The 12,650-nt window shown below is 42.2% G+C and overlaps 1 protein-coding gene across 1 annotated transcript; it reads right to left on the bottom strand.

The window, feature by feature from the left end:
- Positions 1-10,359: 10,359 nt before the first annotated feature.
- LOC115955558 lies at positions 10,360-10,740 on the bottom strand. Its single transcript, XM_031073728.1, has one exon. It carries the CDS (start codon positions 10,738-10,740, stop codon positions 10,360-10,362), a length of 381 nt encoding a protein of 126 aa, XP_030929588.1.
- Between the last annotated feature and the right edge of the window lie 1,910 nt (positions 10,741-12,650).

Genomic DNA, 12,650 nt, shown 5'->3' with positions numbered 1-12,650 from the left:
CGCGAAAGAAGAAAAGAAAAGAAGCGCCTGCCGTAGAAGAAACACCTCAGTGCATCAGGGTCCGAGGTCTTGATGGCAGGATTGTGTATAAGTTATGAAGGTGCGTGGGGCCCACGGGTGAGATGTAAGTGGGTCCCACCCAAAAAGGGCAACACAAGAGTTTCGCGTATTGCGTCGCTGAAGAAAGTTTGGGAATGGCCTTTCCACACTTGGGGGCTAGATTTGGTAGGGCCAGTCAACCCACCATCACGTGGATACATATGGATATTAGTAGCTACAGAATATTTTACTAAGTGGGCAAAAGCAGTGCCACTCCGTAAGGCCACAGGGGGAGTAGTGGCAAACTTCATCAAAGAAAATATAATTGTGAGGTTTGGGCTGCCCCACAGGATCATCAGTGACAATGGCATGCCATTTGTCAACAGTGATGTAAGAAGGATGCTAGAGTTCTACCAAGTCAAGCACCACAAGTCATCACCTTATTACCCTCAAGGGAATAGGTAGGCAGAGGCAACAAACAAAACTCTCATAAAGATCATTAGTAAAAGGAGCCAAGAGTATACGGGAGGATGGGTGATGCACCTGCCAGATGCTCTCTGGGCTTACAGAAAATCACCAAAGTCAGCCACAGGCTTTTCACCCTTCTCCTTAGTCTACGGAACTGAGGTAGTGAGTCCGTAAGAAATAATGACACCATCTCTAAGGGTCATGCAGACGCGAGAAAAAGAAAATGAGGAAGAAGTCTTTGCGGCAAAAAGGTTCGAGGACCTAGAAGGACTTGATGAAAAGAGAGAAGAAGCCCAAGAACGCAACCGAAGATATAGGCAAAAGATGACTGAAGCCTATGGCAAGATGACCAAGGAAAGAGTGTTTGTAGAAGGACAACTAGTGTTAAAGGTGGTAGACTATGTCAGGTGAGGCCTGGCAGGACCATCTAAGTTTGCACCAAAGTGGGAGGGACCCCTTGTGATAAGGGAAGCGCATCAAAGTGGGTATTATCGCCTAACTCAAATGGATGGTAGGGACTTGATGGATCCCATCAATGGGAAATAGCTGAAACGTAAACCCATCGATATTTACAATATTTTCTTACCAAACCTGTAGAATTTGAAATCCCTAAATCAATAGAAAACCTAATTGAAGACATATAATTAAAACATAACTTTGAGGCTGTGTTCCATTTAAACCAATTTTAATCTGAATTTTAACCCATATTAATCAAATAAAATTGAAACTTGAAAAAGATCAGATTGGAATTCTTCATACCTGAAAAATCGTCCAACATCAGAAACTGAAAACAATCCAAATTCTTCAAATCAGTCCTGAAAATCAAATGCCCAGAAAGGGGGCCAAAAAATAATCAATGCCCAGATGATAAAATCTCAAGAACAAAATAACTATGAATCAAAATTGACATCAGCCAGATGAGTTGTGGTTGAGAAAAGGAGGGAGCTGCATTGAATGAGAGAGTTAAAGAAGAAGAAGGAGATGGGAGTGAGCTTGAAATAGAGAGAGTTTGATCGAGGGTATTGTTAGGGCTGAGTTTGCGTTTGAGAGATAGGTTTGAGATAGTTGCAGCTGAAACCTACGATTTGTAATTTGTATTTGGTGGAAAAGAAAAAAGATTTATTATTATTTATTTAAGTATTGGCTAAAACCTACGGTTTGTAATTTGTATTTGGTGGGAAAAAAAAAGATTTATCATTATTTATTTAGGTATTGTTGACGTGGAAAATTATGGGAGCTTAAAAAGATTCGGATATATATATATATATATATATAGATTAAGAATGAGTAGAATATAAGATTTCATAATTGCCAAGTGTTATAGTTCAACTGGTTGGTACTTCTTGATGTTTTCAATGGAGAAATCTAAAGTTTGAATTCCTTCTCCCCATTATAAGTTCTAACTATTGAATTATTTAAAAAAAAAAAAATCAAAACTAATATATTTCCACCAATTTTGTTAGGGACACAACTTATTCCACAATTTATTGAGATAGCAAATTGTTTAAAAAGATGTATCCCTAGACTTATTTATATTTCCACCAAATTAAATATTTCCTAGGGAATTGGAAAAATACCAAATAGTTAGAATTTGGCAAAACTACAAATTATGACATTTAAATTTGGTCCATTGTTATGTTGGTCTAGTAAATTTTATTTTTATCATTTTGGTCATGTAAGTTCTTAGGTGCTGTCACAGTTAGTCATTCCATCTGTAAGGACCAGATTTGAGTTCTTGGCCCAAAAAATGGATGGACTCAAGTCCAACAAGCCCAACAAGCCCAACACAATGAATTTGTAGAGAGTATGTTGGAAAATTGGGCTAAAATGAGTTGGACAACAAATAAAGTAGGCTCAAATGACAAGAATAGGAAGATATATTGATTTAAAGTAAAGATAATCGTCATCGACACAGTCCGAGGAGATCAATTTTTATATATTTCTCACAAGTTTGATTACAAGTTTGATTACAACTTTGGTTCCTGATTGCTACATTGTTTCTCTCTTGGTTTCGATCCCTTTCTCTCAGTGCTTCCCTCTCCTTTTACCCTCCACGTGCAGGCTAGATGGTTGGTGTTGATACTTATCCCATCAGCACCTTCCTGAAGTCTATATGTAATAGCTGTAAGGCTAAAAACCACTATTTAGGTATCACATCCACATTAATGTGGTTAGAAGGTTAGTTGTAGAGCATCTAATGCGATGATAGCAGCTTTCTCCTTAGATATTTTAAGACTTCCCCCTGTCCTACGTTTTTGTAATGCTTATCCGTATCAACAAATTTCCTAGAACGTTCCCCTGGATGGCAAACCACCACCTCGAACCTCGGCTTTGGTTAGCCGAGGAGGCATTCATCCTCAGACCACTCTTATGGGTTCTTATAACCAAAACTAACTTCTTCATTTACCAACATGGACTCCCCTGACAATGTTTACCCCTCCTTAGATGACTTCACATCCTTAGATTGGGCCCCAAGCCCAATATATACATAGGTAATGAGCTCCTGGACCCAATACCCCTACAATAGCCCCTCGAAATTCTTCTTTCTAGCTCCTCAGGAAGAAAAGATGATTTCAATGTAATGATAGTTCTTCCGCGCCCATTTTATATCACCTCTGATGGTACAAATGCCCTTTTTAACTTCTCAAGGCTTGCTCCTGACGCTTCGGTATTCGAGACTCTTCCTCATTAAATTTTTACGGCTTTATGTTCCCCACGTTCTACGGTGCGATGTGGATCCAACGGCTGAGGGTTCTGCTGGTACTTGGGTGGGAATTTTCCTGCTTCTAACTCCCTTCTTGATATAAATACCACTCAAATCAATCACTCACCTCATCTTAGCATTCATTTCAATCTAGCGCACATACATTGAATCTGCAAACTTCCCTAATTCACTCGTGCCCTTACAAATACCAAAAGCCTGTCCGAGGATACTTTTCTTTTCTTTTTTCTGTAAGTCTTCATAAATCTTTTCACTTTATCTTTCCATATAATTTTCTTTTCTTGGTGTCTTTTCCTCCTTAACTCCTCTTCCTTCTTATTATCTTTTCAGTACCTCCAACTCTCTCTTAGGAATAGGTAGATTCAAAAGTTTGGTAGACTCTGAGGGGAGTTTAGAGAGCTTCAGAGCTTGATATAGAATCCCTCTAGAAGTAGGCATTAGATATTGTAAGGAAGGGTAGTGGTTTGAAGAAAGGCGAGAGGGAGAGGAAGTAATCCTAATGATCGCCTTCATAGAAGGGGGGATGAGAATCCCTATGGGCACGGTCACTGGGGATTATCTTAGGGCCCATAGGTTAGCTCCCACCCAATGTGCCCCTAATATGTTTAGAATATTAGGCTATGTAGATGCCCATAATGAGAGAATGAGCTTAAACCTCACCCACCATGATATAAACTGGATTTACAACCTCCACCACCTAACCTGGCAGGGGTACTACCTAAAATCTAGGTACCCTGAGGTTAGACTCATCTAATGCCTTCTCGATTCCAACGAAAGCCTGAAAAGGACTTTTTGATCCTATCAGGGGAGTGCCCAGACTAGGCTTCCCACCCCTCCACCTGCCCTGCCCCTCAGATCTGAACCTACCGACTTGAAGAGAAAAAGGGAGCTAAAGGGCAAGGAGGTGGTGGAAGTTGGAAAAATCCACCCCTCTCAAGAGGATGAGGCTTAGAGAGCAACCAAGCAAGCCAAGGAGGGGTAGATGGGCGCCGAGAAGACAGGCGATCCTCAAGTTTCCCCTCCAGCCTGGACCCGCACCCTAATGTTGGATGGGGCTCCTCTTCCAGCTAGTGCCTCCATTAGGGACTTCCAAGGAGGGATGGTTGGCTATATGGCCGACGCGGTGGAGTAGGCTCTGCTGCTCCGGTCCATGAGGAGGCACGAGGTCTTCCTTAGCCTGAAAAGGTATCTCGCCATGGTATGTCCTCTACTTAGCTCCTTCTTCTCCTTTCTTTTCCTTTACTGCCTTCCTTTCTTTCTTTTTCTAATTTATGTTTCTTTCCTCAGCAGGCTGTTCAAGCCTTCTTTCGGGTGGAGGAGACAACCAATTACTGCCATCGGTAGATGAAGGAAGAGGAGGGAAGACGCAATGCTGCCGTGGAGGCCTTTAATGCGGCCGAAAAGAGCATTCAAGAGCTCAAGAGTAGGCTACTTGAGGAGGAAAGGGAGAGAAAAAGAGCTGCAGCTGCCCTGGATTGCGCTAAAAGGCAAGTTAAAGGCCAACGGGTGCTCATTCGCAATGCCGAGGATCAATTGGCCGCCTCTAAAGCACAGATCGTCACCCTTAAGAAGAAGCTAGAGGAGGCTGAGAAGGCTTTGGAAAAGCGAAGAGGGCTCGGGATCAGGCCGAGCAAGAGGGATACGACGTCGGAATGGCAGAGACCGAGGAAGCCCTCAGGGCTAAGGTCTCGAGGATATGTAGGAACTAATAGTCCCAAGTGTGGAATGAAGCTCTCAACCAGGCTGGGATTGAGGCTTCATCTGTACTTACGAAGGCAGAGAATGTATACTTCCCCCTGCCATCCGAGAGTCTGTTCCTTCTGGCTCGAGGACTCTGAAACCGCCTCCAAGGTGGTAGAAGTTGGCAAGGACACTACAACCAATGTTCTAACCTCTTCTGACAAACCCTCTAAGGAGGCCGAGCAACCCGGGGTCACAGAAAAAGACAAGAACACAAACCAAGAATGGCCCCTGGTGCAATGAAACCCTTAACTGTCAGCCAGGACCCTTCTACCGAGAAAGAAGCTCCTAAAAAGATGGAGATTATCCTGGCCACTCTTCAACTGCCTGCCATGGCTGATCCTGCAAGCAAGGGCCCCAAGGCCTCAAAAGCAACATCCACCCAGCTTGTCAAAGGCCCTCCCAAGGAAAAACTTGTAACAAAAAAGAAATAAATTTTAGTGTAGTTCTTTCTTTTGTGTTTTTCTTTTCTTTTATTTTGCTTGTAACTTCTGTTTTGGTTTTCCAAGTTTGTAACTAAGTTGCCCCTTTTGTACTTAATCTGCCTTGCTTTAAGGCTTTAATTAATAAAAGTATATGCACATTTTCTTTCTTCTTATGATTTTCATACCAGTGTTGATATAATTTCTATCTTATCTAACACTTAATAAGTTTAGTAATGAGGTAAACCTCTTCTCATTAATCTACATAAGTAATAGGAAAGTTATACCATCTCATAGGGTCAGCAACAAAACAAGTCAGATCTACTAAGTCCATCATCTCGGCAAAGCATAATTTTAACTTTAAGGACATACATAGTAATTTAGCCTACATACGGGTTTTAACTTACTTTGTTCCTTACTCAATGGCAAGTTTAAGGACCATAGGGATAATCAATTCTCAAACAATTACAGGTATACCTGTAAATGCTTTAAGTGATGCTCATGAGCATCCACTTAACCCTACTATCACAGTGAAAATCTCTGCCGTTTAGAGTGACTGATCATTTTTGGCATTCAAGTAATCAATAAGAAGCACTAATTTACCTTAAGCATGTAGTCCAAGGAGTCTGAAATAACTAAAGCTTTGCCCTGACACTTGGTAAAATGATAGGAAGTATTAGTTTACCCAAAGCATGTGGTCCGAGGAGCCAGGCATAGCTGAAGTTCTGTTTAATACTTAGATGGATGTTAGGGAGTATTAATTTACCCAAAGCATGTGGTCTGAGGATCCAAGCATAGCTAAGGTTCTGTTTCATACTCAGAAAAGTAACTTAACATATCAATTTACCCAAGGTATGTGGTTTGAGGAGTTAGACATGACCAAGGTTCTTTTTGATACTTAGAAAGATGTCATTTAAGTATTAATTTACCCAAAGTATGTGGTCCAAGGAACCAGGCATAGCTAAAGTTCTGTTTAATACTCAGAAAAGTAACTTAACATATCAATTTACCCAAGGTATGTGTTCTAAGGAGCCACGCATGATCAAAATTCTGTTTGATACTTAGAAAAATGTCATTAAGTATTAATTTACCCAAAGTATGTGGTCCGAGGAACCAAGCATAGTTAAGGTTCTGTTTAATACTCAGAAAAGTAACTTAACATATCAATTCACCCAAGGTATGTGGTTCAAGGAGTCAGGCATGACCAAGGTTCTATTTGATACTTAGAAAGATGCCATTAAATATTAATTTACTCAAAGTATGTGGTCCAAAGAACCAGGCATAGTTAAGATTCTGTTTTATACTTAGAAAAGTAACTTAACATATCAATTTACCCAAGGTATGTGGTCCAAGGAGTCACGCATGACCAAGGTTCTATTTGATACTTAGAAAGATGTCATTAAGTATTAATTTACCCAAAGTATGTGGTCCGAGGAATCAAACATAGCTAAGGTTCTGTTTAATACTCAGAAAAGTAACTTAACATATCAATTTACCCAAGATATGTGGTTCGAGGAGCCAGGCATGATCAAGATTCTGTTTGATACTTAGAAAGATACCATTAAGTGTTAATTTATCCAAAGTATGTGGTCTGAGGAACCAGGCATAGCTAAGGTTCTGTTTAATACCCAGAAAAGTAACTTAACCTATCAATTTACCTAAGCTATGTGGTCCAAGGAGTCAGGCATGACCAAGGTTCTGTTTGATACTTAAAAAGACAATAATATGAAGCTCAACAAATAATGTAATAAACGAGAATGTGACAGGGTGGACTTTTATTAATAATAATACATTTTCAGGTTATTTACATTCTAGGGGCGTAGCACAACATTCTCATCTAGGTCTTCAAGATGATACACACCTATTCTGGCCACCGAGGTGATGCGATATCGTCCTTCCCAATTAGGCCCTAACTTTCCCCATGCTGGGTTCTTTGCAGTACTCAAAACATTTCTTAACACCAAATCTCCAGGTGCTCGTGGCCTTAGCTTTACATTAGCATCATACCCTTGCTTGAGCTTGTGTTAATAATATGCTAATTGGACCATGGCACTTTCTCTTTGCTCTTCAATTAAGTCTAGGCTCTTTCCTAACAACTTGTTATTGTTGCTCGGGGTGAAAGAACTTGTTCTCAGTGTTGGGAATCCAATCTCTAAAGGGATAACAACCTCGGCACCATAATTCATTGAAAATGGAGTTTCCCAAGTGGACCTTTGAGGTGTAGTCCGGTATGTCCAAAGGATGTGTGGCAACTCTTCTACCCATCTTCCCTTTGTGTCGTCCAGCCTCTTTTTAAGCCTACTCACTATGACCTTATTGACAGCTTTAGCCTGTCCATTCCTTTGTGGATATGCCAGGGTGGAATACCTATTTATTATGCCCAGGTCTCAACAATACCTCTTGAAGACTTCGCTATCAAATTGAAGACCGTTGTCCAAGATGAGGGTACGAGGGATTCCAAACCAAGTGACAATATTTTTCCAAACAAATCTCTTGGCATCCACATCCCTGATATTTGCCAATGGTTCAGCTTCAATCCACTTGGTAAAGTAATTCGTGCCAACCAACAAATACTTCTTATTCCCTGCTGCCTTAGGGAAAGGACCTACAATGTCCAAGCCCCATTGAGCAAAAGGCCAAGGGCTGGATAGAGGATTAAGGACTCCTCCTAGTTGATGAATTTTTAGTGCAAATCTTTAACATTGGTCACACTTCTTCACATACTCTTGTACTTCCCTCTACATATTTGGCCACCAATATCCTCGATTGAAGGCCCTGTGAGATAAAGATCTGCCTCTTGTGTGGCTTCCACAAATCCCTTCATGTAATTCTTCTAGGAGTAGCTCAACTGCTTTAGGGTGTATGCATAGCAGATATGGGCCAGAAAAAGATCTCTTGTACAACTTTTGGTCCTCGGATAGCCAAAACTGACGAGCCTTCCTCCGTACCTTGTCGGCCTTGGACTTACCCTCGGGCAAGACATCCTCCTTAAGGAATAGCACAATAGAGTCCATCCAGTTAAAACCCACCCTTATTTGATGAACCTAAATCCCATCTCCCATCTCCGAGGATGTTGCCAGCGTGGCAAGAGAGTCAGCATGTGTATTTCTACTTCTAGGGATTTGTGACAGATTAAAAGACTCAAATCTAGACTGTAAGTGTCTCACCTGGTTCAAATATCCCTACATTCTTAGATCTCTGGCTTCCAACTCTCCTTGAACTTAACCCACAACCAGCCTTGAATCAGAGAAGATTTCCACTACTTTTCCACCCATTTTCTGAACCATGGTCATCCCTACCAACAATACTTCATACTCAGCCTCATTGTTTGTGGCCGAGAAGCCCAATCTCAAGGATTTCTCAATTGTGATCCTTTCTGAAGATGTCAGAATTAGCCCCACTCCAGATCCTCTGTGGTTCGTTGCACCATCAACGTATACTTTCTAGGACAAAGGTTTTTCTGAGGAAATTGCACCAACCGATTTTCCATCCATGTTCTGCTTCTCTATTCTCTCATCTAGTGGGGTTTCGGCAAACTCGGCCACAAGATCGGCGAGGACTTGACCCTTGACAGAGGTGCAAGGCATGTACTTGATATCAAAAGCCCCTAGGATCGTACCCCACTTGGCAATCCTTCCTATGTAATCAGCACTCTGAAGTAGAGATCTAAGTGGGAGTTGGGTCAGGACAACAATCGTGTGTGATTGGAAGTAGTGGGGGAGTTTGCGCATAGCATGCATAAATGCCAAAATGGCCTTCTCTAGAGGTAGGTAACGGACCTCAACCTCATGCAGTGATTTACTCACATAATAGACCGACCTCTGTACACCACTATCAACCCGTACAAGTACAAAGCTTACTACATGGGAAGTCACAGCAATATAGGCAAACAAAACCTTTTCCACCTTGGGTCTGGACATAATGGGTGGCTGAGAAAGATACTCCTTTAACTACTGGAAAGCCAAGACACATTCCTTAGTTCATTCAGATCCCTTCCACTTATTCAACAATTGGAAGAAAGGTCTACACCTATCCGTTGATCGAGAGATGAATCGGTTCAGAGCAACAGTCATCTCTGTTAGCTTTTGGACCTCTTTGGGATTCCGAGGTGGCTACAAATTATTGATTGCTTTAATTTGGTCAGGGTTAACTTCAATTTCGCGGTGTGTAACCATGTACCCCAAAAATTTCCCTGATCCGACCCCAAAAGAACACTTAGAAGCATTGAGTCGTAGCTTATGCCTCCTTAAGATCTCAAAGATATTCCCGAGGTCGTTAATGTGCTCAGATTCCAACATACTCTTGACCACCATGTCGTCTATATATACTTCAATATTCTTTTCCAATTGTGGGTCAAACATCCTAGTCATCATCCTTTGATAGGTAGACCCTGCATTTTTCAATCCAAAAGGCATCACCTTGTAATTGTAGTTTCCAATAGGAGTGACAAAATTCGAGGATAGCTTACAGTTGCGTCCACTAGCTAATCAATCCGAGGCATGAGAAAGGGTCCTTTGGACAGGCTTTGTTCAAGTCTGTGAAATCCACACACACCCACCACTTCCCATTCTTCTTCTTTACTACCATTATATTAGCCAACCATTCAGGCTAGAATACCTCTTTGATCGCCCTAGCCTGCTTGAGCTTCATCACCTCGTCTTTGACAGCATCAGAATGATCCTTAGATGAGCGCCGAGGTGGTTACTTTTTGGGGGTGACAGATAGATTGACATTCAAATGATGGTAGATGAAGCTTGAATCCACCCCTGGAGCTTCGTAAGTACTCCACGTGAACACATCAACGTTCCTCATGAGAAATTCTATCAGTTCTTCCTTATCCTGAGGAGGTAGCTAGGCTTCAACCTGAAAAAACTTCTCCGGATCACCACCCATAACAATTTTCTCCAAATCCTCACATTTCTCCTCCTCGGCTGGCCCATCAATAGGCAACACCAGAGACTTTGATTGCTATAAGCCCCCCTCAGTAGAGGCCGAGGACTCAGCCGCAGGCTGATGCATAATTGTAGCCATAAGGCACTGCCTAGCCATGGATTGACTCCCCATGAACTCCTCAATCCGATCCCCTAATGGATACTTCAATTTCAAATGCAGGGTAGAAGAAACGGCCCCCAGGGCATGAAGCCAGGATCTGGCCACAATGGCCGTGTAAGGAGAGTATGCGTCCACCACAATGAAGTCCACTTCAACCACTTCTAAACCCGCCTGCACGGGCAACCTGATCTGACCCTTTGGGATGATAACCTTCCTGTCGAAACTCACCAAAGGTGAATCATAAACTGTCAGGTCCTTAGGCTTTAAGTTTAGCCCCCTGTACAAGTCAAGGTACATAATCTCTACACCACTGTCCTAGTCTACCATCACCATTTTCACATCATACCCTCCTATTCTAAGGGTAATCACCAAAGTATTATCGTATGGCTGGATGGTTCCTATCTTGTCCTCATCAAAAAAACTCAGTATCGGTTGGATCTCCATTCTAGCCCTTTCCGGCACACAATCAAGGTCCCTGGCTAGTAGTTGAGGTACAGACATCACCCTGGAAGGATGAGAAGCAATCCTCCCAGGCGCAGCAAAAATGACATTAATTATGCCTAACGAGGTCCTTGAAGAAGCGTTCCCCTAAGCCCCTGACCTTGATTGGTCGCTTTGTCCGTTGGGCCGATACAAAAATTGTTGTAACCTTCTCTCTCTGACTAATTGCTCCAAATGGTTCCACAGAGTCTTGCAGTCCTCGGTGGTATGCCCCTGCTCCTGGTGGTATTGTTAATGGAGGCTTTAATTGCGCCTCAAGGGATCTCCTCCCATTTTGTTTGGTCATTTGAAGTATGGCTCATTCTTGATCTTTTCCAAGACTTGATGTATTGGTTATTGGAACACAGTGTTAACCACCTGAGGAGCTATAGATCCAGATTGTCCCGCAAAATCCCTCTGGGGTCTGTTATTGTTGTATCTGTCCGACCTAAAATCCCTCCTCTTTTGAGGGATAACATTGCCCTTCCCCTTGCCTTGCTGCTGGTCTTCCTCAAACCGCTTGTACTCATCAATGCGATCTATAAGCTGACGAACACTTCTTATCGGCTTCTTGGTCAAGGATTTTCTCAAATCATGCTTGGTGGGCAGTTCAACCTTGAATCTTGTTATAGCTACATCATCAAAATCCCCATCAATTTCATTAAACATCTCCTAGTACCTGTCCGAGTACATTTTTAGGGTCTCACCTTCTCGCATGGACATGGACAATAGAGAATCTAAAGACCGAGGAACCTTACTACACGTAATGAAACGAGACCCAAACGGTCGTGTGAGCTTCTTCCAAGAGTCAATAGAATCTACACCTAGACCACCAAACCACCTCATCGCCATAGGCCCCAAGTTGGATGGAAATACCTTGCACATCAAGGTCTCATTTTTGGGGTGTACAGCCATTCTCTGGTCGGAGTGACTAATGTGCTCCACAAGGTCTGTACGACCATTGTACATGGTGAACGTGGGCTGAGTGAATTGCCGAGGAAGTCTCCCTTCCTCAATCCTGCGTGTGAAAGGTGATCTGGAAATTTGTTTGAGTGCTCTGTTCATCGCATCATTTCCTAGGCCTTTGGAAGATGAGTTTCTGTTTCTGTGCTCATGGTGGTAGTCCTTATCATACGAGAAAGACTCACTGGGAGGGGTCCTTGATCTTTGCCTACAACTACCATCCTCTTCATTACCAGAAGAGAAATCAGAAATGGAAGAAGTTCGCCTTCTCCATTCGTGGCACAATTTCCTATTTAAATGATCAATCTCTTGTTGCATGGCTTTGATATTTTTCCCATGAGAGAGGTGGCTACCATCCCGAGAATGGCTCTTACTAGTATGAGTAGTATGTACACTCCCATCCCGGTCCCTTCTTCGCTCGAGATTGACAAAATGATCTTCACCTTGGGACCCCATAGATTCTGCCTAGTGTGGACCTGAACCTACCATAGTTGGACGACAGGCTCACTATAACACCAGAATTTCCCACAGACGACGCCAATTGTAACGACCAGATTTGGGTTCCTGGCCTAACAGATGGATGGACTTAGGCCCAATAAGTCCAAAACAATGAATTTGTAGAGAATGGGTTAGAAAATTAGGCTAAAATGAGTTGTAAGACAAATAAAGTAGGCTCAAATGACAAGAACAGGAAGATATATTGATTTAAAGTAAAGAAAATCGTCTTTTTATTTTAAACCAATGTTATTAATTTCATTTTGGAC

This window comes from Quercus lobata, chromosome 1, assembly GCF_001633185.2.
Source record: "Quercus lobata isolate SW786 chromosome 1, ValleyOak3.0 Primary Assembly, whole genome shotgun sequence".
In the NCBI taxonomy this organism is placed as follows: domain Eukaryota; kingdom Viridiplantae; phylum Streptophyta; class Magnoliopsida; order Fagales; family Fagaceae; genus Quercus; species Quercus lobata.
Note: the sequence above shows the minus strand (reverse complement) of the source record. Positions and strands in the feature narration are given on the sequence as shown.

Excerpts from the sequence above, each read along its gene's own strand:
- LOC115955558 (XM_031073728.1), bottom strand. The coding sequence starts at position 10,740 with ATGTACCTTGACTTGTACAGGGGGCTAAACTTAAAGCCTAAGGACCTG.